The sequence below is a fragment of the Tenebrio molitor genome, chromosome 6, assembly GCF_963966145.1.
Source record: "Tenebrio molitor chromosome 6, icTenMoli1.1, whole genome shotgun sequence".
Taxonomy (NCBI): Eukaryota; Metazoa; Arthropoda; class Insecta; order Coleoptera; family Tenebrionidae; genus Tenebrio; species Tenebrio molitor.
This window is the reverse complement of record NC_091051.1, coordinates 19,777,670-19,799,898: the sequence shown is the minus strand read 5'-3', so window position 1 is coordinate 19,799,898 and position 22,229 is coordinate 19,777,670. Positions and strand designations below refer to the sequence as shown.

At 35.3% G+C, this 22,229-nt stretch overlaps 1 protein-coding gene across 4 annotated transcripts in view; it reads right to left on the bottom strand.

Moving 5' to 3' along the window:
* LOC138133673 (uncharacterized) overlaps nucleotides 1-14,733 on the bottom strand; it is a 39,955-nt gene extending 25,222 nt beyond the window's left edge. The window contains exons 1-5 of one of the 4 annotated variants that reach the window (XR_011160475.1): nucleotides 14,548-14,721; nucleotides 14,415-14,499; nucleotides 14,214-14,360; nucleotides 14,005-14,152; nucleotides 9,800-9,962 (exon numbers count right to left, since the gene is read on the bottom strand). Coding sequence is in view for 2 of the 4 variants with exons in the window: in XM_069051613.1 (XP_068907714.1) it covers nucleotides 14,005-14,152; nucleotides 14,214-14,360; nucleotides 14,415-14,499; nucleotides 14,548-14,699 (532 nt within the window). In the remaining 2 variants the exon portion in view is untranslated. Of the gene's footprint in view, nucleotides 1-9,799; nucleotides 9,963-10,092; nucleotides 10,110-14,004; nucleotides 14,153-14,213; nucleotides 14,361-14,414; nucleotides 14,500-14,547 lie in introns of those variants that run through there. The other 3 variants (XR_011160476.1, XM_069051613.1, XM_069051614.1) reach the window with 3 other exon arrangements.
* Nucleotides 14,734-22,229: the final 7,496 nt, after the last annotated feature.

The window sequence follows — 22,229 nt, the reverse complement described above, 5'->3', positions numbered from 1 at the left end:
ATTCACTAGGCGCCAAATTCAAATTGTCCTCATTCTTTTTCAATCACACTGTATAGGTAGTGTTACACTTAAAAAAAAATGCAAGTTTTCTCCATGATTCGATCATCGTGCGCACGACGTTTTCCGCCAAAAATAATAATAACCCGAATTGAGAGGGGCGAAACGATAAGACAGGAAAGAGTGCGGGGAGGGGGTTTTTGGTCTTTGGTCTTTGGTCAGGGAGGTCAGATCGGTGCGGGACTGTGAAAGGGGCTGAAACGGCGAGTGATTGAACGGCGAGAAAAGGGTGTGGAGACGTCTAGGGTGAGGCTGGAGGAAGAGTCCAGGAAGTCCAAACCCAGACGCCGAGGAGCGGATTTGCGGATCCCCGACGGAAGGTTCGTGAAGAACCAAACGCCGGAGTGCGGAGTCAAATTCCACGCCCGGATTTCGTCGTCTACCGTGGGCCCGAGGAATTCCCCTATGAAAGTCCAGGTCTCCAGAGACGTTGACCGCCCCGTGACGATCAAGGCCAGGGTGATAGAAAAATTTTTTAGTTTTCGCGAAGCCAGCGCGTCAGGCCGATAACAGTTTTTTTGTAAGAGTTCTTGTTTATTTTATTTCTTTATCTTTTGTGTCCTCGTCCGCCGCGCAACTTCCTTTTCTACTTTGAATTTTTTTTGGGAAACGAGGTGAGGCCCGAGGGAACGGTCCCGCCGATCGTGGGCGGCGTAGAAGAATAGCGTAAAGGACGATATCGGGCTTCACTTTCGGTTCTCCCCTTTTTTTTAATTTAGTTTTTGAATTCAATTTATTTTTCGAGAGTTTTCCTTTTTTTTTGTCGCGGCGAGAGCACAACCCTTCATTTTTGTTCATAATTATTGAGTGTGAGAAACGTTTTTATTATCAAATAATCAGATTTGTACGTGTGCAGAACTGGGTGAAAATATATTCATTTCGTTTAAACCACTCAGAGTTTTCTTTCTTCCGAATATCACCACCCACCCCCACATTTAGGTTGTACTCTCGAGCAGTCTCCAGTACATCTCGACCCGAAGTCTGTTAAATCGTTATTTTGGGAACATTTCACCATCAGGGAAAATAAATAACGTAACATGGAGGGTAAATTAATAACGTAACAGTAGGTACACGTTTTTTTAGGATTCTGTGATAACCCTGTTAGGAGGTATTAATTCAAACAAGACGACAAAAAAAAATATATTTATAAATTTATATCTTTTTATATTCAGTTGAAGACGGATTTTTTTAAAATTATTACAACCATTTAATTTGGTGTATAAATAGTAAAAATCCTCCTATAAATAAGGGAGTTATGGACTCGTCTTCTTTTTTGGGGACCCTGTATAAGCTGTATACGGGCACTTTATCGTCTTACATTTTTCATACTTCGATATTTAAATTGAATTCACAGTTTGATCATTATGAAACGAATCCACTTTCAAATTTTAGTATGTACATCTTTTTTATGTGTGTAAATGTTTTCTTAGGGATCTTTCGCATTAGGCGAACAATAGAGTCATAAATGTACCCTCGACCTACAGCTGAACGAGGTTTCTGTAAAAACGGCAATGAGTAAGACAAGAAGGCTAGCAAGAAAAGGATAGTGTGCTTTTGAATCGAAATTTGGAGACAAATCGTTCCGGCAAAATTACAGATTGATGAACAGTCGGATTCCAATGGGCTTTTTTTTTGAACGATGTAAAACTAAATAATCTACAATTTTTCAGATTCCTATAAACACTCATGTATGAATGTAAGGTTTTTGGTCCTTACAATTACTATTTTGAAAAAACCATACGGTTAGTTTGTAGAAAAAAGTGCAAGGATTTCAAAAATATAAATTGAAAAATAACGGAGATATGATGCCGGAACTATACATTGAAAACCCCATAAGAGTGGTAGGGTGAGGACTCCTGTAATAAATGACGGCCCAAAGCAATGGGCTGACCGAACCCTCGGTCATAAAAGTATTAGTGCGTTATAAGGACCTGCGTAAGTCGCTCTCACTAACCATAAATCATGTCCGAGCGGCAAGGGCCGCGTCGTCTTAAGTACTTTTTGTTGCCTATTTTCGGATTTATTTTTTATAAATAACAAAAAAACTACGACAGTAAACGAAAAAAGAAAATGTTATCGACCTCCGTATTTCAATTATCAATCAAATGAGTGTTTACTTACCGCGAAAAAACGTTCCAGGACAAAAAAATCCGAAAAAAATGATTTCGCGTTTTTATTTAATTACAAATTGATTGTTATACTTTTTTTTTAAATAATATGCTATCGACCTCCGTTTAGGTGCCTACTAACCAACCAAAAGTCAAGCATTGCTTCAAAGTTGATTTTGTAGAAAAATTCCGAAAAAAATCACTCCATGTATTTAGTATAGGCGCTACGTGAGGGATCGTGGAGCCTTAAACGTTTCACTCGTACTGTAAAAAACTATGAGTTCCCGGACTTATAACATTAATTACAATTGTGTCTCCACTAAATGGGTGCAACTTGGCGTTTTTTCCTTATGGGTAATAAGATTACAGATCTTGACGTCAAATATGAGCGGAAATAATGGTGTGGTCCAAATTTGAAGGTGGTTCAAATAAGGCAACTCTCCCCTACAGAGTGGAAACTTTAACTGGAGTTTGGAAAAACAAATTAAATTTGGATATTTTCAATTTTCTATAATTCATTCTAAATTAAAAAGTGGAATCAAAATTGTTCTGTTTTCGTTACTATAGATAGAGTAACAAATTTGTTTATTAAAAAAAACAAAGTTGGTGAAGGCGTGTAAGGTGTTCGTTCGCGTAAATTTCCGGAAATTCTATTAAAATGTCTGCTATAGTGAATCATTTGATATTGAAGAATATGCAAAACAGGTCGAATACCTGAAAAGTAACAGCGCAGGAATATTTGAACGTTTTTCGTGTTAGCTTAAAGAAAGTCTTAAAAAAACATTAATTGGTTGTAAATTTTGAGGTTATCTTTGACAGATTTCAAGTTACGTATCTTTATGCTAGGTTTACATCTGACACTTATTGTATGATATTTATGTCGGACAGTAGCTATAGCATAATGTAAACGGGGTAGAATTTCTGTCCGGTACATTTGCGGCGTATGTCTGCAATATCTACCGACACTTCTAGAGGTATAGGTGGAAACGGGTATTTTTTGCAGACACATGAATATCGGCGATAAGTTCTAAAGTTGATTAGCGGTCTACTGTCTACTTTTGTGTCGACTGTCGAGCAATAATTACTGAGTGCATTTCACTGCAATTTGTGAATCATTTTTATTTTCATTGTTGCTATTGCATATTATTTATCTGAAATGAGTGAAAAAAAAGAGTGGCTAAAAACAGAAATAGAAGAACTAATTGACTTGTACCATAATAAGCCTGTACTGTGGGACGTAGAAGATAAAGTCTACAGGGATAGAATTAAAAAAAGGGATGCTTTGGTCGAGATGGCGGAGATATTTGCGACGTCAATCGAAGAATATACCTATAATAATCAATAATCATACTTGCAGCAATTTTCCGCTTTGATAGTTTCATAACTCTTATGACAAAAACACAATATCAATGTAAATACAATAAAAATGTTTTTTGTTTGACACTGTCAGAATTTGAGAATTTTCTCCTATGTGAACGGATTTTGATAAATGTGACAACTTGTCAAAACGAAACGTCAAGTTAATTTTAAAGATTTTAAGCGATTTGGAGCCTTTAAGGGGGTCGTCGAACAAAAAAACGTTGTATTCAACTCGTTCTTGTGTAAATTGGACTTTTTTGGCACTCGTGGGCCTTTAAAACGCTCGTTTCACTCGCGTTTTAATCTGACCCACTCATTTCAAAAAAAGCCCAATTTACACACGAATCGAGATTGTTTTGTGAATTGTCTTTTGGGTTTCATTTTTACCTGGTCAGGCTCGTCATCTTACGTGAATAATCCTGTATAGTGAGAGAGAAGCGAGATGTGTAGCTACATAAATCGCTGGTCTAGATCTAAACGGCTTTGATATTTATTGCAATCTTGGACATCGAGAGGTGTCATATGCTTGTTGCTGACATTTTTGTCATGTAATTTATATCGTTTATTTCACCTAATGTAAACTGTTCTTGAAATTGTGTGTCCGACACTGGAGATAAATGTCAGGATACAAATGTCAGATGTAAACGTACTAAGGAAGCGATCAAAATTGAACTTTTAGTATTGAAACATTATTTCCGAACTTGTTAAAAAATATTCCACTTTCGCTAACTCAAATTAGTATTCTAATATGCTAGGTAGTTTTCCAAACTCTAGTAGAAAAAAAATCCACATTAAGTAATCTAAAATTATCAAGTCTGCCGTGAAAAACAAGCATGTTGGAATATTTTATTCAAATAACAAAACCAGACAAAAAAATGTCCTTATAAGTATTGTTCAAATTGACCACCACCTTGTTGAATGCACAACTGGCACCTTCTAGTCACGCCACAGGTCGCAATCAATATTACTTTAGGAGAAATTTCGGAACAAGCACTAATAAATTTTTTGTCTCAAAATTTCTTCGTTTTCAGCTTGGGTTAGATAAACTTGGTCTTGAAGATAGCCCCAAACCTAAAAATCGAGACAGAGACACGTAAGGTCTAGCGAACGTGCCGGCCACCGAATTGGTCCATATGTTCTTAACTGTGTTATTTCACACAAAAATAATAAATTCGAATAATAAAATAACTGAAAATTTGAATGAAACTATGATACTGACACATACATGACATTTATCGCTTGATGATCTTATTGTTTTCCAAGGCACACTAAATTTTGTTATTGGAAGCCCGATTATTTTGATCAAATATTAATTTTTTTTCCTCCTTAATATTACTTCAAGGTCAAGTTATTAGATATCATTTGATTTAGAAAAAAATCCTCTACCATACTAAATAAAAACATGTATATGTTACGGGAATAGTGCGTAAGGGGGGAAGGGGGCGAATGTGCACATTTACAAAATTTGCAAAATAGGGCAATGCGCAATATTCTATGTTGCAGTAGATATACACCGATTAATCTAATGCTCAAAATTTTGAAATTTTTATCTGTGAAGCAAACACTTATCTTTAATACCCTTATAACTGTGTTCAAAATTAGGATAAAGAAAACACCACGTTATTTGCATGACAAAATTAATTATGTAAAGGAACGGCAACGATACAATTTAAGAAACTGTGAAGATTTTGATTTACAACTCTGTAAATTTAATCCTAAGTGCAATAGTCTATACCATCAGTGACTTATGTTATTTAATCAGTTACCAATAGACATCAAGGCATGTAATGATTTGTCAAATTTTAAGCGTATGTTGAGAGTGTACATTATTGATAATTATTGATATTATGTATAGCGGATGTATTTTTTTTTTCTATTTTGTATAGTTTTTTAATATTTATCTATGTGATTCTGTAGCATATTGCTTATCCGTGACAAAAAGTGTGGAGCATCGTTTTGGTTTATTAACCACAGATAAAACTCTCGCCTAATTGGATAATCCTCTGGCAGAAGATGTTGTACTCGTGTATAGTGGTACGGATGCCTCCTATTATCAGCTAGAACTCTCTGCACCGAACTCTTGGATAAACCCATTTCACGAGAAACTGTTCGAATACTCCGGGTGCCGTCTTCCTCAAAGACATTCAATACGGCTTCCTCGTGTTCGACAGTCCTTACATTTCTTGGAGTACCCCCAACTTCTTCTTCGAACTGGCTGCATCTGACCCGTTTCTCGACCCCGAGCGATTAATTTCAGGATTGTTTTATGATCCGGATGACTTTGTCTTTGTGGAAATTGTTCACGGTACAACCTTGCTGCTTCACGTGCATTGTTCCCACATCGCGCAAAAGTAAGAATCATATCTACGTACTCAAAGGAAGAATACATGTTAAATGATACACTTGAATTAAATATCGCAGCGAAATTGTATAACAAATGTCAAACTGACGTAAACAATCATTCTAATAAATGTAGTGGACCAAATCTAATCGACAGAATTATAGAGGTTTACGGATAAAAAGGAAACCTAGGCAACGCTAAATTGCGATTATTCCACCTTAATGATGCTCAACTCTAATTGGTCAACTTCAGAATGTCTTTTCTCGGTTATCATTTGAGATAGGACTTTTTTTCTTCAAAATACACGTTAATATATTCGCCCTAAGGCTCCCTTTTTTCTCTGGGGAGCCAGTTCTGGGACACCCTGTATAAAGGCAATCATATAAATTATGTAGAACTTTATAGAGGAAAATTATTGAATGCTCCACACGTCTTGAAACCAACGACACAAGATTAAATCTTTCAAGAAGGAGTTCCTGAGGATAACCTCTAGGAGGATAAACTCCATCTACAGAACAAGCAACCGCCTTGAGAAACCTTCGCTGTACCCTTTCAAGCGTAGAAATGTGACTATTGTAGATGGGTGACCAAACTAGCGAAGAATACTCAAGACGCGATCAAACGTACGTCACATACAGGGTTTTGAGCGTATCAGCGTCAGATATTTCTCGACTATTCCTCATTATAAACCCCAGAGACTTAAATGCTGATTGGGCCACAAGATCAATGTGATCATTAAACGAAAGCTGTGAATTAAAAGTTACACCCAAATCACGAATGGAGTCCGGTTTCTCAAGCATTGATCCATTTATCTTATACACCGTGTAGAGTGGGTTCATTTTTCTCGCGTAGGTCATCACATTACATTTAGAAATATTTAGCAGAAGCTGATTTCTCACACACCATTCATATTTTTGAACTCTTACCGTAACATATACATTGCCATTTGAAAAAAAAAAGAGAGTGTGTCGTAAAGACGCACGATAGAAGTGAAACTTTTGTATTACAGGGAAATCAGAATATTGTAAATTATCACTGATAGGTGCAAGGGGAGGTGGCTGAGCTGCTAGTTGCTGGTTCATTGTCTTTATTATTTACACCGTCCAAACTAGCACGTATTCTACTCCTTTCTATATTATCTCGTTCAATTTCAGATTTATTTTTTCTTTTTTTCACATTCTGAACTGTCACTTCACTCGTACGTTTTCTCTCACGCCACGCTCTTCTTCTTTCTGCGCCTAACTTAGGCATATTCACAACAAAATTGTATATTTTAATGAAGAAAATAAACAACGATAACACTAAACAATATCGAAATGTGTAACTCATTGTTCATTTTTAAGCCTCCAAATTTAAAGAGAGGACATTTTCGATAAGTGCCGTGAGTGTGACAAAGACAGAAGTATACACAATTTTAAGGGATGTTTGTATCGTGTCAAACAGATTAAGCTACATTTAAGTGAGATGGAAATATTGGCGCAACCGTTGTGCCAGGCAGTGTTTATCCCCACCACTTTTCGTCACACAAAAAGGTTGCCGATCAGAATTTCAAAACCCTCCCATAAAAAGTTTCACTTCAAAAAAGAGTTGACTATTGTTACACGGTGCCAGGAAAGGATTAGAGGGGCCGTGTTTCTTCGAAAGGTGCGGTGCCAGAACAATTGTTATAGTGCATTCATTTTAAATGTTGGGTTTTATAATAAAACTTGCCTGCTTTGACACTTGTCCGAAACTCAGTGAATCTAAAACTGTGTTCAATATATTCGGGTCCAAAATTAAAGAATGGTAGCATCGAGATCAACTTTTGGAAGACCAAGTGAAACACCATTAACATTTATTGCCAATACTGGTGAATCATCTAGTGAATTTGATTCAGATGACGATTAATTTTTTATTTGTTTACGTATTTTATTATTTATTTTTTACTTACTTTAAAAGATACATGTAATGGATACTTTACTAATTACTCTTATTTCTTTATTAAGTACCTAATCTTATTTGTCAAATACATTATTTAAATTCAACAATCTCTTTACATTTTTTTGGTCACTGATCACAAAATGTGTTTTAATTTTTTTTACTTGTGGATATTTTAACGTCTCTTTCTTTTGCTCGTCGATAAGATGGTGAAAGTACGACGTGGTACCAGTTTTATATGAACAGAGGGATTCCTACTTTACGGACCGATACAATGAAAATTTGCCGCTTTCGTAATTTATGGTGTTTTGAGTTTACAACTTTACCCAACGTTTAAAATGAATGCCCTATAGCAACGGTACCGCCACCAGCCGATTCTGTCCTACCTGGACAACCGTCTATAAAACCTCCGGTTTAGCAAGAAAACTCTCTCTCAAACTTAATTTTCAAACCGTACGACCAACAGGTCATTGTGCGTTGTCATTCGTTCATTTAATTGTTGTAAATAATTTGTTGTACTAATATACCACAAAAACACAGTGTGTGTTTTAATTCCGAACACGGAACCCCAAACGTGTCTGGAAAAAACCCCCAGACTAGATGGGCGCCGGAAACATCCGGAAACATCGCTTCACACTAAAGTTACAAATCGAACAATAAATAACTGAGTTAGACTTGCGGCGTTTTTTAGAAATCACCTGTATAATTAAGTAAGTATGTATGTATAATCCATTCATTTTTGTAATGACGAACTAACTGGAACTTTTTTTTTGTTACATTTTTTTACAAAATAAATGAAAATTCGACAGTTGGCAATGATTTAAATTGTCATATTATTGTCTTATTGTCACTGCCAAAATGAATGAATTTCCAAAACGGAGTAAAGCATCAATAAGCAAGCAGACGAAGCAGCACATTTTAATAAAGGCTTTCAACAAAATAAAAGAAATTACTCATGGAGATAATGGAAACGTAAATACGTAAAGTGCAAAATTGTAGAAGCAGTGGCGGATGTTTTTTCGGTAAATCCTAATCTAAAATAAAACTCTCCCTAAGTGCTGTACCTACAAGCTTTAGTCCCAGAAGTATGTACAAAATTTTAAATGAAGAACAAGAACAAGGCTTATGGGAAACTTTAGCATCCATGACATATCCCCAATTATTGTTAATTTGGTTGAAGATTCCGATTCGGACTTAGAAAACACCGACGATGACGAGGATGAGTAGCAAAATGTAAAATTATTTCATTGTTACGTTCAACTGCCTTTTTGTATTTGTTTAGTGCAACTTTGCTTTTTTTTTCAAAATTATTAAACAAGTTTAATTTCACTATACTTTGATTGGGACCAGTTTTGACAGAACAAATGACGTGACCCATAACCTAACTTTTTAAAAGCCCAAATTCGCGGTAAAAAGATGTGTTCACAAGACAAAAGTTACTAAATTTAGTAACTCTAGTTCGTCATTACAAAAGTGAATTGATTATATGTATGTATCTACATACAGGGTAATTCTGAATTTTTATTTTGCCGCAACCAACAATACCAATGGCAGTAACTACTACACGAATGTTATTTCTTTTAAATTAGAAATCAAAGTAAGTTGGATAGATTTGTCGGAAATGTCAGATTGGCAGGTGACCTGTATTTAATCAAAATTCAACAAATAAATTAACGAATTAAGTTAATGTAAAAGGTGTTCGAAGTGTCTACCATCGGCTTGTAAACATCTGCATCGGCGACGGAATTCTTTCCACACTCGCCATAAATGAGGAGCATGTAAGTTTTTTCGTCGTTATTGTAAAAACAAATTTTTCGAATTGACAAAGATTATTTGCTTTAACATCAAAGAGACAGAACTAAGAGCCATCGTGGATTCAGTTATAATTATTTTTAAAATTTGAAATCAAGATATTGTTGCAACGTGTATAATGGGTTGCGGCAAAAAAATCAGAAATACCCCTCTCGTGAATAACCTGTATAATGAATGTATATGATAGATAATAAAAACCATAAGACACAATAGAAAAATAAATAATTTGGACACAAATAACATTTAAATAGCTTAAATGTTATCGACATTGTCATAAATGTTGACGTCAACATTCTCTTTGGCCAGATGTCCACGTAATTGCTTCAATGAAGTTGACCCGACAATGTAGGTTGTTAATCCGTTTAGTACTGAAAATAATAATTTGACATTAGGCTTTATTTATTACCTTGAAGATATTATTTCATTAAGAAAATAGTTATTTACATAATTAGTGGGATAAAAACAATATTGCAGGATTGGCGTGTGAAGATTGCAGATGACTAGGGCGAGTTCATCTGTAATCAGAATCACAAAACACATGAGTTTCCTGTAATATGCTTTAGCCCGCGTGTTATGTTTATGTACAATATTTTATCTACGCTGTGTGAGACGGTACTAAATTTCACAGAAAATCGCATTCATGAATCTACTATCCAATGGGAAAGCTACGTTTATTGTTATTAACATGGATACATAAAATATTTCCGGAAATATTTTTGACAACTCTAGGTGGAAAGAAAAATATTTATTGTGATTCCTGTTAAGTTTAACAAATTTAATAATTCTACAGTAATAAATGCTCACTTCCAGTAAGTGTTTAAGTAAAAAAAATATTGTCTTATTTCCTCGCACTATAGAGTTGTACTCGTATTTATTTAGAGAAGAAAAATTACAACCTAACTCGATCAGGTTTTTCACAGAAACCAAAGGAGTTTTTGTGGAAAGAAATGTTCAAACTGCTTCAAAAATGGCAAAAACCAACTGAAAAAAGGAAGGAATTTAGGGAGTATTATTGACTGGTACTTGACATGAGGTTACAGCTTTCTTAAAAAATAATTAACGCTGTAAAATCAATGAGAGGGACGTTAGTTGTATCAAAGAAGAGATACATGAATCGATAAAAGAAGTGAAAATGCTACGGCAAAGTAATGTGTATCTGATTACGAAAAGAATTTAGGATGTACAATCGCGGCCATCCAAAAGTGAACGTTTTTATTTAATAGTTTGATTTTTACCTTAAATCTTATAGGCGTCCTAAAGTGTTACAGTTTGATACTAGCGTAAAAAAATTATTGAAAGTATTTTTTTTAAATGCCATGACATCTCACTCCGATTCAGATAGCTAGGGCAATTGCAAAGCTAGAAGAAAATTGATCGTTCGCAAGCTATCGTTCACTTTTGGATGGCCGTGATTGTACAAGGTGTTGATGATTCAAATTACGTCTAACGAATAACAGCTGGTAGTTTTCGTATTGAGTATGTAGGTAATAAAAGAAAAGCAGTCAGCTGTTAACCGCAAGCTGGATTTTATTTTATCGCGTCCATATCCAGCTTTACGTTCCAAATGTATTGTGGGTTGCTTTTTCAATTCCGTTGGGCTTATTATTACTGATGATTGATGAATCACCTTGTATTACCGATAATATTGTCAACTTTTTAGAATTGGACATTCAACGATTTTAATTGCCTGAAATTGGGTAGTAAGAGGATATCACTCCCATGGACCCATGACATAAAACAAAAGAACCTATCCCCTTATTTTGGTCCGTTTCTAACGGTAACGACATTTGTCAAAGACAGCTTAAATTATTTCTTCAAACTGGGCGAAAGACATCGCTGATGGTGATACAAAGAAGCAATTAAGTCGGCCCCAAAGGATACTGTTACTATCAAAATGAGACGCCAGAGCTTCATTACATTCTCTCATCAAATATACGAACTCGATGATATGAGTCGTGAAACCAGAGCACTGCATTATTTTAAAATTATTTGCAGCAAAAACACAAAATTGATCTTTTTCCATTCAAATAAAATAACGAGAATCGAGAAACATTACATTTTATCATTTTTCTGGGGAACATATCTTTAGGGTAATGTGACAACATGTGTTGTAATAACCATGTAGTTACTTATATGTATTAGAGTACGGTTGGTGTATTTTCCAGCGCGAAAACTAGGTTTCAGGCCGAGGCAAACCCGAGGGCCTAATTAGTTTGAGCGGTGGAAAATACCTACCGTACCACATTTGTCAGCCGAAAAGTCTATTGTATTGTAATACTTTTCGGCTGACCGAATATTTTATTTTGCACTTTTGCAGATTTTTATGAAATAACAAATGTCGAATTTTTTGACATACGGAGCTGTCAACCCGATGTTTGCATTTTCCATATTTCATTATGATCATTTATTAGTCAATAAAAATGAAAGAAAGAAAATTATCGGAAAAATAACAGATGTAAATGTGTTTTTTTACACTAAATTACAGCAACACATGAACATTTTAATTTTTAAGTAACTATAAAAAGAGATGGTCATTGTTTACTTTAGTTACTTGGCGAATTTTCACATTTTTTCTGGCCAGACGCTCTTAACGTCGTTTCCCACCACTCAAACCTTGCGCAAATGCATGTTCCTTGCCCTTTAATTATACGACATCGACGCGACCTTGAAACACAGCAAGAGAGAAAAACAAGGGCATTTTGCACAAGGTTTGAGTGGTGGGAAACGATCTAGGAGGACGCCCTAAATGGGTCTGTCCAGAAAAAACGCGAAAATTCGACAAGTAACTAAAGTAAACAATTACCAAAGAGAAACTCAACCGTGCGTGTTACTCAACGGTACTACCCGTGTTGTAAATATGTATCCCCCAGAAATTTACAGCATCTGTCGGGAAATCGCAGCCACCCTAACCTAAAGTGAAATGTAAAGGTGTGTCTACCAATAATGGAAGCACTCATTTTTGAAAATGGTAAAAAAAGTATGTGCTATGTATAGGCCGTGCCAAATCCAAATAACCACCACCTGTTGAATTAAGTTGGTGAAAACAAAATTACACTAAATGTATAATGGCAATTTTGATATTATTACTAGGATGTTGGACCAATCAAATCTAAGTACACAACGCTGCCGGTTGATTTTTTGGGTAGTTGGTGGTTATTTGATTTTGGCACGGAATCTTGGCCAACATTTTTTAGACATTTCTAAAAAAATGATGTAAACCAGTCATTAGTGTCATTAATAAATGACAATTACTAAAAATCACTTTGAAGTTTTTCTTATGACATCAAAAAAGCAGGGAAATGGCATTATCGAGTCAAAAGTTGGGTTATATTCAATAAAGGCCTATTCACACATTTTTGTCAGTTAAATGTCAGTCGTGGCCAAGATTCCGTGTCCGGAGTAGTACAATATACTCGTAATACAGGATTAGTCTAAATGATTGTAGTCGAAGCAGGTCATGCCCCTATTATGAAATTCTTGCCGCTTTCATGTGAACTGTCAATTTTTGTCGCTGTCACTGTCATTTTTTAGGTGAAAAGTGCGGTAATGAGAGTTTTATTATTTTTTTTTTTTTTAAATTAACGATTGAATCCAAAAATGTTGCGTTGTTTTGCAATCAATTCTAACAATATTGAGTTCACACTCCTGTGTGTGAACGGTGTGTACTCACTTATTCACATTACTTTGATATTTTTTATACAACCATAAATTTTAGATTAAGTTTTTACGCCTACTTGGACTACAATCATTTAGAATAACCCTGTATAAGCTCACTGAAGTACTTTAAAGCAAGTCACAGAACTTGAATTGAGTTGAAAAATACAGAACGAGTCGCCACTGCAGTACTGTAGGTACTGATTGTTTCACATGGATACCACTTTAACCTTGTCAACAGAGTGACGCACTTACTTTTACGTCACAAAAAAATCCTTTTTTAACCTACCTAAATGTACGAATAAGGGATGGTATATGTATAATCTGTTTCAAAATCAAAAATCCACCACCTGTTGAATTATGTTGGCAGAAAAAAAGAAATCCCTAGAATAAGTTTAATTTTTTGGGTTGGCCCAACCTCCCGGCAAAATTTGACATTGAACCGTTGAGTTTATTTACGTAACACAAAATAATTATTATGTACAAAAAGGTGGTAGCTACCGTATCATAACTTTTGAGTGATATAAAAAAAATGAGAATAAAAAAACACGATGAATTAAGACCTAAACAACTGTCAACAGTTTTCTTTCATAACCACACTTTTTTCTGACACTTGCAGACACACTAAAAACAAAAGTTGGCGACGTTGTCGGTTGTATTTTCGAGATAGAATGCAGTGTTGGTGGATTTTTGATTTTGTAACAGATTATATGTTGTATTTATGCAAAACAAAATTAATAAAATAACGCTACTCACTCGAAACAACAATCCCATAAATAATGAGGGGTGCAGATATGTTCAAATGCCAGGGGTGGTCCACCAATATATAAATAATAGTTGCAAGAGTTAAGAATATCTCAACCAATTTGAGTAACAACCATGGAGTATATTGTTTACGATCTCCCTATTAACAGACACCAATTTAATGTAATGTTAGTTGTACCTAAGTTACAAATTGAACTAACAATTTTTAAGCCATAGTGGAGTTCATAACTTAAGGCGGCTGACACAAATACATAAAGATGAAGAAGAATGTGATTTTCTCTGTTACTCATGTACCATCTTATAGCAAATTCTGTTGTGACAAAATGCATCGAAAGAATTGAAAGTACCTACAAAAAATTGTTTCAATACATCGCGTCCTGATAAATAATACAAGTTTGTACCAAACCCACGAAAGGTACTCTCCAATTGTACGTCCTCCTGTCTGTTGGGAAGTGTTTATTGTAAAACGACTTTACAACAACGCACCTAAAAACTTAAGTTAGAGTATTGTGCTATTGTACAGAAAAAACTTACTTTTCGGACAATTTGGTAGTTTTGTTACTTTTAACGTTCATGTTTTGCTTCGATAATTCACTACGTTTATCTACGTTGTTATTTTGCTGAATTAACATGTTTGGTTTTACCACAGCGGTGTAACTCAATTCGGTCAGTTGACTTTTATGCATGCTTTCTCCAGTTGACCTCCAACTGAAAGTCAATGGCGTAACAATAATCTCTCCAAAGATACCTAAATAAGAATGCAGTGTGGACTATTTTGAACAAAAATAAAAATCCAAATTATAAAACGTAAATTTCACCAAATTTAACAAAAAAAAAGTGTTTATATTGTACCGTTAACATTTCCTAAATAATTTTTTAATAAATACCTACATAGTACGCACATACCTACCTATCTAAAATATCATATAAATCAGCTGACGATCCTAATCCATTAATATTATAGAAATTCCGTGATTAAGATACTCGTATAGTGAATCCAGCGATAGATTCAACTTTTTCAAATAACGTGAAAAAAAGAATAGTAGTAGGTAGGGTACATACAGTTTCGTCCGGAGAAATCTTTTAATTACCTAATCCTTAAAACGCCCTACCTGCAAAACCTACGGTTTCGGCCGGACTCAATTTTAGGGTACATGCACTTTCGTCCGGCAGTACCTGTTGTACTTAATAAAATTTATTGAGTACCTGTCTCTACCAATTTTAAGACATGTCGAAAGACAGGGTTTGCAACAAGGAAAATAAATAAACTGTATATATAATTTTATTATATTTATATACATATTTACATTCAATTAAAAACTAAAATAGTGGGAAGTCAATTTAATGAACTGAAGCCGAGTAATTTGGTTATCATCTAATTGTTTTATTTTTTCTAGTAGTTTTCGCGTTTCTGGGTTCTGATATTAGGTGTTTTTTTTTTGTATGAATGCTCTGAATTTGTATGTAAATTTCAGACTGATAATTCTGTATGATATCTAAAAATACAAATATGTTGGGGTTACTAAAATTGAAACATTTATTTAAGTGAGCATGAAACGATTCGCATGCGTTTGTGGTTCTTCGGCTGCAAGCTGATTTCGAAGCTCAGATTTTTGGTGGAAATGGAGCATCATCGTCAATATAAGTTTCGACCAAATAATCTAGGAATTTTTCCAGTTGCTGATTATGTGGCCTGATTTCATTCAGCTCGAATACTAAACAGTCACCAACACTTTCGGGTTCTGTAGAAAGAGAAAAAAAATATTTAAAGAGAAAAATACATGAAAATTACATTAACATAAAATTAATGTGAAATTGTACAAAATAATAAGTAATTTTTTTTACCCAAAAAAGAAGACCAAAACAGTATCCAATCCATTTTCCAACTTCGGTTCTCTCTTTATAATCCTTAGATAGCCCCAATTCTTGAACTTTCCTCCACCATGCTTGACTAATATGAAATCGACAGCCTATTATTTTAACTTCATTCCATACAATTTTGACGGCGTTGTGAATAGATTTTTCGAAGTCGATCACAATTTCTTCTGGTTGGAACTTCAAATTTATTTCCTTACATTTGTTTAATAGAATAGACATTTTGCATACGTCTCTGTTAATTTATCTTTGAGCAAACAAAATGCCAACGGAATATAATGCCCATTATAGTATCCATGAAGTGTGAATAATTGCAAGAAATACTTTGGACAGTATTTGAAAGTTCCGTCCATGAATATACGAGTACATCTGCACAAATGCTTTAAATTTACGTCGCACGAAAAAATTATTATGTTCGATTCAATATCGTTAATCATCAAAAAATTTTCTTTTCTGTTAGTAATTATTTTTTCTTTTATGTCCTCCAAAGCGCAATGCGATTCCAAACAAGATTTAGGCAACTTTGGAAACTTATTGCGTCTTTCTCCGTATATACTCCTTTTTACAGATTTTACGTCATCAATGGTTAGTTGATCAGATTCATTTTCTTTTAAAACAGAATGGATAATTCTTTTAGGTTGCAATCCAATATCTTCAGAAGCCTTGCGTTTAGCTGCTACTGCCACGAATTGTTTTTGTAGTGCTGACTTACTGAGTTCCTCGTGAGAATGGATTAAATTATGCCGTGATATTAAAAAATCTTCACCAATTGTGTAGATCGTGGCGTTGCACTTTGGAACTCTGCATCTCCATCTCGACTCACCATTCAACAATTTATCACAAAAACTGAACTTATAATTGTTAACAATCAACAATACTTTTCCACGTTTAGAAACACTTTTTTGGATGTCTAAATTTTCCATTTTGCAAACTTAGATTTTACTTTGCAACTAATTCAGAATGAGAACTGAAAATACGGTCCAGCCGATACTGATGCAGGTGCGGGTAGGGGTAGGAGTTACCGGGTTTTTCCAAAGGGTAGGTAATAAAACCCAGCCACCCCAGCGTACCTATATACCTGGTCTATCGTCGGACGAAACTGCATATTTACAGTTTTACAGATTTGAACTATTTGGACGAAAGTGTAATCTTTAATTTATGCATGAAAGGATTACGGACGAAACTGTAATCGCCGAGTAGGTATATAGGTAATTCTCATTACGTCCATCATCCCAAATTTTTAAAAGTTTACTAGGTAGATACCTACTTCCAAAAGAGAATTTACTATTTAGAGGATGTAAAACACGTTAAACTTACTCAGTTAGCAAGGAAGTTAATTTAGTTCAATTAATCTAGGCTAGGCTTTGACAATAGGTATTTAGTTGGCGCATGAAACTTTCCCTTGTCTGTGACTGAATTTTTCCCCGTCACGTAATTTTTAACGGGCTGAAGGTCTGGCTATCTTCAACAGTGAAGTGAAACTACAACTACACTTCTATTTAATAAACTGGGTACTGTTAGGTTAAATTATTTCTTAACAAAAATAAGGGAAATTTTTGTTCCCCAACGGCAGAAACAATCAAACGTAAATAGTGTTAGCGGCGCGGTCAGACGTGTCCGACGTCGGGGTCACCGGAACGCGAACCCGAGGGAGATGGTGATAAAGATACACTTTCTCTTGCTCGACACCTAGCTGTAATTCCAAAATAAATTATCATAAATTAACAAGTTCTGATGAATTATAAAACAACAAAATGTAAATCGAGCAAGGATTAAATTAATACGAGTAAACTACTAATACAAACCTCGGTGGGAATGTGTTTCATTCCTGTCTCGAGCATTAGCTCACCTCGGCTACGCCTTGGTAAAATATCTTAGCTCTCGACACTCGACAGGAATGAAACACTTCCGACCTCGGTATGTAATCTACTATTACAATGATACACAAAATTGAAAACTAATGATAAGTCCGCATTAAATAAAAATGACCAAGAAAATAGTAGATTACAAACTGAGGTGGGCAGTGTTTCATTCCTGTCGAGAGCTAAGATATCGAGCATTCATTTTAAATGTTGGGTTTTGTACGGTTGGCTTCAAAAAAAACGGGAACTGTCAGATTTTATTGAATTTTTATAGTTTGAAACGGCCTTTTAGAATTTAGGTTAAACAACTGCACTTATGTGTCAGAAATACTACTGTCAAACAGACAGAAATTGACATAAATTGACAAATTAAATTTCCAATTCACATTAGGTCAAATTTCATTTCCCGTTTTTTTTGAAGCCAACTGTAATAAAACTTGCCTGCTTTGACACTTGTCAGAAACTCAGTGAATCTAAAATTGTGTTCAATATATTCGGGTCCAAAATTAAAGAATGGTGGGTCGAAATCAACTTTTAGAAGACCAAGTGAAACCATTAACATTTGTTGCCAATACTGGTGAATCATCTAGTGAATTTGATTCAGATAACGATTAATTTTTTATTTGTTTACGTATTTTATTATTTATTTTTTACTTACTTTAAAAGATACATGTAATGGATACTTTACAAATTACTCTTATTTCTTTATTAAGTAATCTTATTTGTCAAATACATTATTTAAAATCAACAATCTCTTTACATTTTTTTGGTCACTGATCACAAAATGTGTTTTAATTTTTTTTTTACTTGTGGATATTTTAACGTCTCTTTCTTTTGCTCGTCGATAAGATGGTGAAAGTACGACGTGGTACCAGTTTTATATGAACAGAGGAATTCCTACTTTACGGTACTGTAACGGTCCGAATAGGTTCGATAAATTAAGAATTTTAATTTTAAAATAATTTCAACGAAATATTTTAAATACCGTTCATTTGCGACGGAAATGCTGGTCAGTTGTAAATTTTATTGTTGCTTTGTTCACAAGAGTGGCACCACACTCCTCAAGTGAAATCTGACAACCTTTCTTTGAAAATGCAGGTACGCGTCCGCGGCAAAACATAGCCCAAGGGGAACAACTGTTCAAGGGAAAAGAAGCGTTGCAATAAATTTATTGTAATTACATGTTCGACAATTTGGGGACTCCAGTTAAAATCAGGGGATAATTGAATTAATGAATTTGATGTTAGCAGGTTTCAAATTGAGAGAACAACAAAATTAATGTTCATTAGGTTAATTTACTTTTTTTAGCATTCTCAAATTTGTGGCATATTTGTAATTAAAGGGCGAGAATTGCAAGTTAAAAACAGAGCGCTTTATCGTAGAAAATAACTAGAATCGTTTGCACTTTTAGTTAGAAAAGTAACAAAGCAAAGTAGAAAGGGAGTCGGGAGAAAACACAGAGGTAAAGCCAGGTAGTCGTAGAAATCAGACGTGTGAGTGAGAGAGAGAGAATGAAATTTACGAAGTAATTATTAATTAGAACGGTTTTGGGGAATCAAATCAATGTAGAACAATTTGTAGAAGTAGCAGATCAACGGAATTTAGTTGCATGACATGACAATTAAGTAACAGCGTTTCAAGCCCAATTTAGGTTTCAAAATAAGGTTAATTTGTTTCATTGTAATTCTGTTTGTTTCATTTTAATTCTGTTTGTTTCATTTTAATTATGTTTGATTAATTTTAATTATGTTTGTTTCATTTTAATTCTGTTTGTTTCATTTTAATTATGTTTATTTCATTTTAATTATGTTTGATTCTTGGTGCTGATTTTTGTTATTGTATAGAGTCGGTAATTCAGTGTTCCTGTTAATTCTGTTTGTTCCATTTTTTAGATTGTGTTTGTTTCTTGATGTTGAGGTTTATTATTGTATAGAGTCAGTAATTTAGTGTTCTTTTTCAGAGTTCTAATTCAACAACAAATTATGTACATTCGGTCTGGTCCTAACAAAAGTCTAAATTTAAACATTTAAATTAAGGTGGAAAACGGAAACTGTAATTTCAAAAGTTCTAGAGATATCAAAAGGGTGTCACGGTCGGCGTAAAGTAGAACCGAGCTGATTGGTCACTTTGGTCAAGTAGGGGTTGCGAAAGTGGGGTGCGCCAGAAATGATAAAACCGATTGCGGGACGGGAAAGAAGGCTTTTTTGATTGAGTCGGGGTTTGATCTCCAAAGTAGTCGGAGGTACGTTCAGTACTTCCGGCAGCCATTTTGTGACCACGTTCTTTACATTCACAAGGTAAATTATTTCTCTAATTCTTGTACATTATTTGTAGTCGCGATTTAATTAGTCAAACAGCATTTAGTTTTTTATCGTTCTAAAGTAAAGATTATATTATTTTCTTTGAGCTTTGATGACCACGTGACTCTTTAGAATCTTATATTAATTTCATTACCGCGAAGTATGTGATCTTCTTGCATTTACCGATTGGGGAAACGTGCTCTTGTCAAGGGGAACTAGTATGCAATTATTATAAAACATTTCCATTCATTATTTATGTCTTGGATTCTCGAGTTCGGGAAGCTACCGCCAGTGTCCGTCGCACTCAATAAGCTGTGGTCCGGCGTAAGAGCACAAAATTAGCCGCGTCACCCCCAAGGGGGCCGGCGACCAAACTAGGCCAACTGACACGTGAAGAGAGGTACCCTTTGGCCCTGTTAGAACCTTTTTTCCCTTTCATTTTTGACCACCGGAGTAGACCGGGGTGATCTATGAGATTCCAGGGCATCGCGTCGGGTTAAATTTAATTGGGGAAATAATTGTAATCTAAATCGGGTCACATAGTTCGCATCTCAAACTCGTATAATGCTGTTCGCGCCATAAACTCATATATTTGCCCAGCTTAGTCATTTATTCATGAGTCAGATCTCAATTCGTGGGCCGAGAGTCAAATTTCATTGGGTCAAATTTCCACCAACTTCTGTTATTAAATTCATTTATTTATTTCTATAATTTGTTGGGACCAAACACCACCACACTCGATTATTTGTTAAATAAAATTTAAGTGAAGTGTGCTCAATCGTTTTAATTCTATTTGGAAAAACCTTCCGAAGGTACGGCCTCTCCTTAGAACCTAATTAAACAAAATGAAAAATAAAACACAACGTAGGATCCATAAATATTTCTTTCTCATTATTTTTGTTTGGTATTTTTCCGCAAAAATAACATCCGAGGGAATGCGGCAACCAACAATACACCAAATGAGGGAGAAAAAAAAATAATCGAGGAAAAGTCAAGGAAGTCGAAAGGTTACAGTACCTACCAATACAATGAAAATTTGCCGCTTTCGTAATTTATGGTGTTTTGAGTTTACAACTTTACCCAACGTTTAAAATGAATGCCCTATAGCTTATTACCACGGCGTAGCCGAGGTGAGCTAATGATCGAGACAGGAATGAAACACATTCCCACCGATGTTTGTATTCTTTCTTTTTTCGGAATCATTACATTTTTAGCAAATAATCAATTAGTTTGGTGCAGTTTCATTTCTACCGTTTTTCGACAATTTATGTACGCCACTGGAAAAAACTTATAACAGGCCTATTACTTACCAAGAGAGGGAAGTAAACATAAAAAGGAATGGTTAACTTTCCGCCCTCATATAAGGTTAGGAATGCGCATAAAAAAAACTTAAGCAGCCGTATTGCGCTCGAGGTTTCGTTCGTCGATAAGACCAGCGGAACCAAAAAAATTACTGATAATTTAACAAATTATCGTTTTACACAACAAACGCCGTGGTTTTCCTTTGATTTTTGGGTGATTCCCTCTGTGGCGATACCGACGGGACTGGACTGCTTTGGTGGTCGAGCGCTCTGGTGAAGTGGTAGAATGTCCCGTCCTGAAACTGCTCAGGTATAGTGCGGGAATTCCTTTTTCGCTTTTATGGCAAGCACCATGGTGTAAACGTTAAAGACCAAAGTACCACAAACCATTAGGCTGTGTATATCTGCACCCCTTGGAACACAGGCAAACAGATAGGTATAGTGCTTTTATCTTCGTAAGGAATTTTGACTTAAGCCATAAATAAACCGAACAAAGACCCTACTTAAATAAATTTATTGTGATATTGTGCCTGTGTCAACCTGATGGAAACTCGGGTAATGGGGTCCGACTACTGCCAAGCCAATCGGCTTGCCGCTGAACTTGGTCGCGTACGTTTTAACCTGAGGTAGTACTTGGTCCCGGAACGGGGAGAAGAATGGTGTGCCGAAATTTCTTACCCGGCGGTAAAGCGAGTGTGACTATGATCCGCTCTGGGCGATTGGTTCAGCAAATGAACCCTTTGTCGGCGCGGTCCCGTGACCCGTTTCTAGACGTGCGGAGGATTCCTGCAAGGCCTGACCAATTCCGGATACGGCAGCTCTGTAGGTACGAACCGCACCAACGTTCACAAGCCGACCCTACAGCTTCTGGACACTTC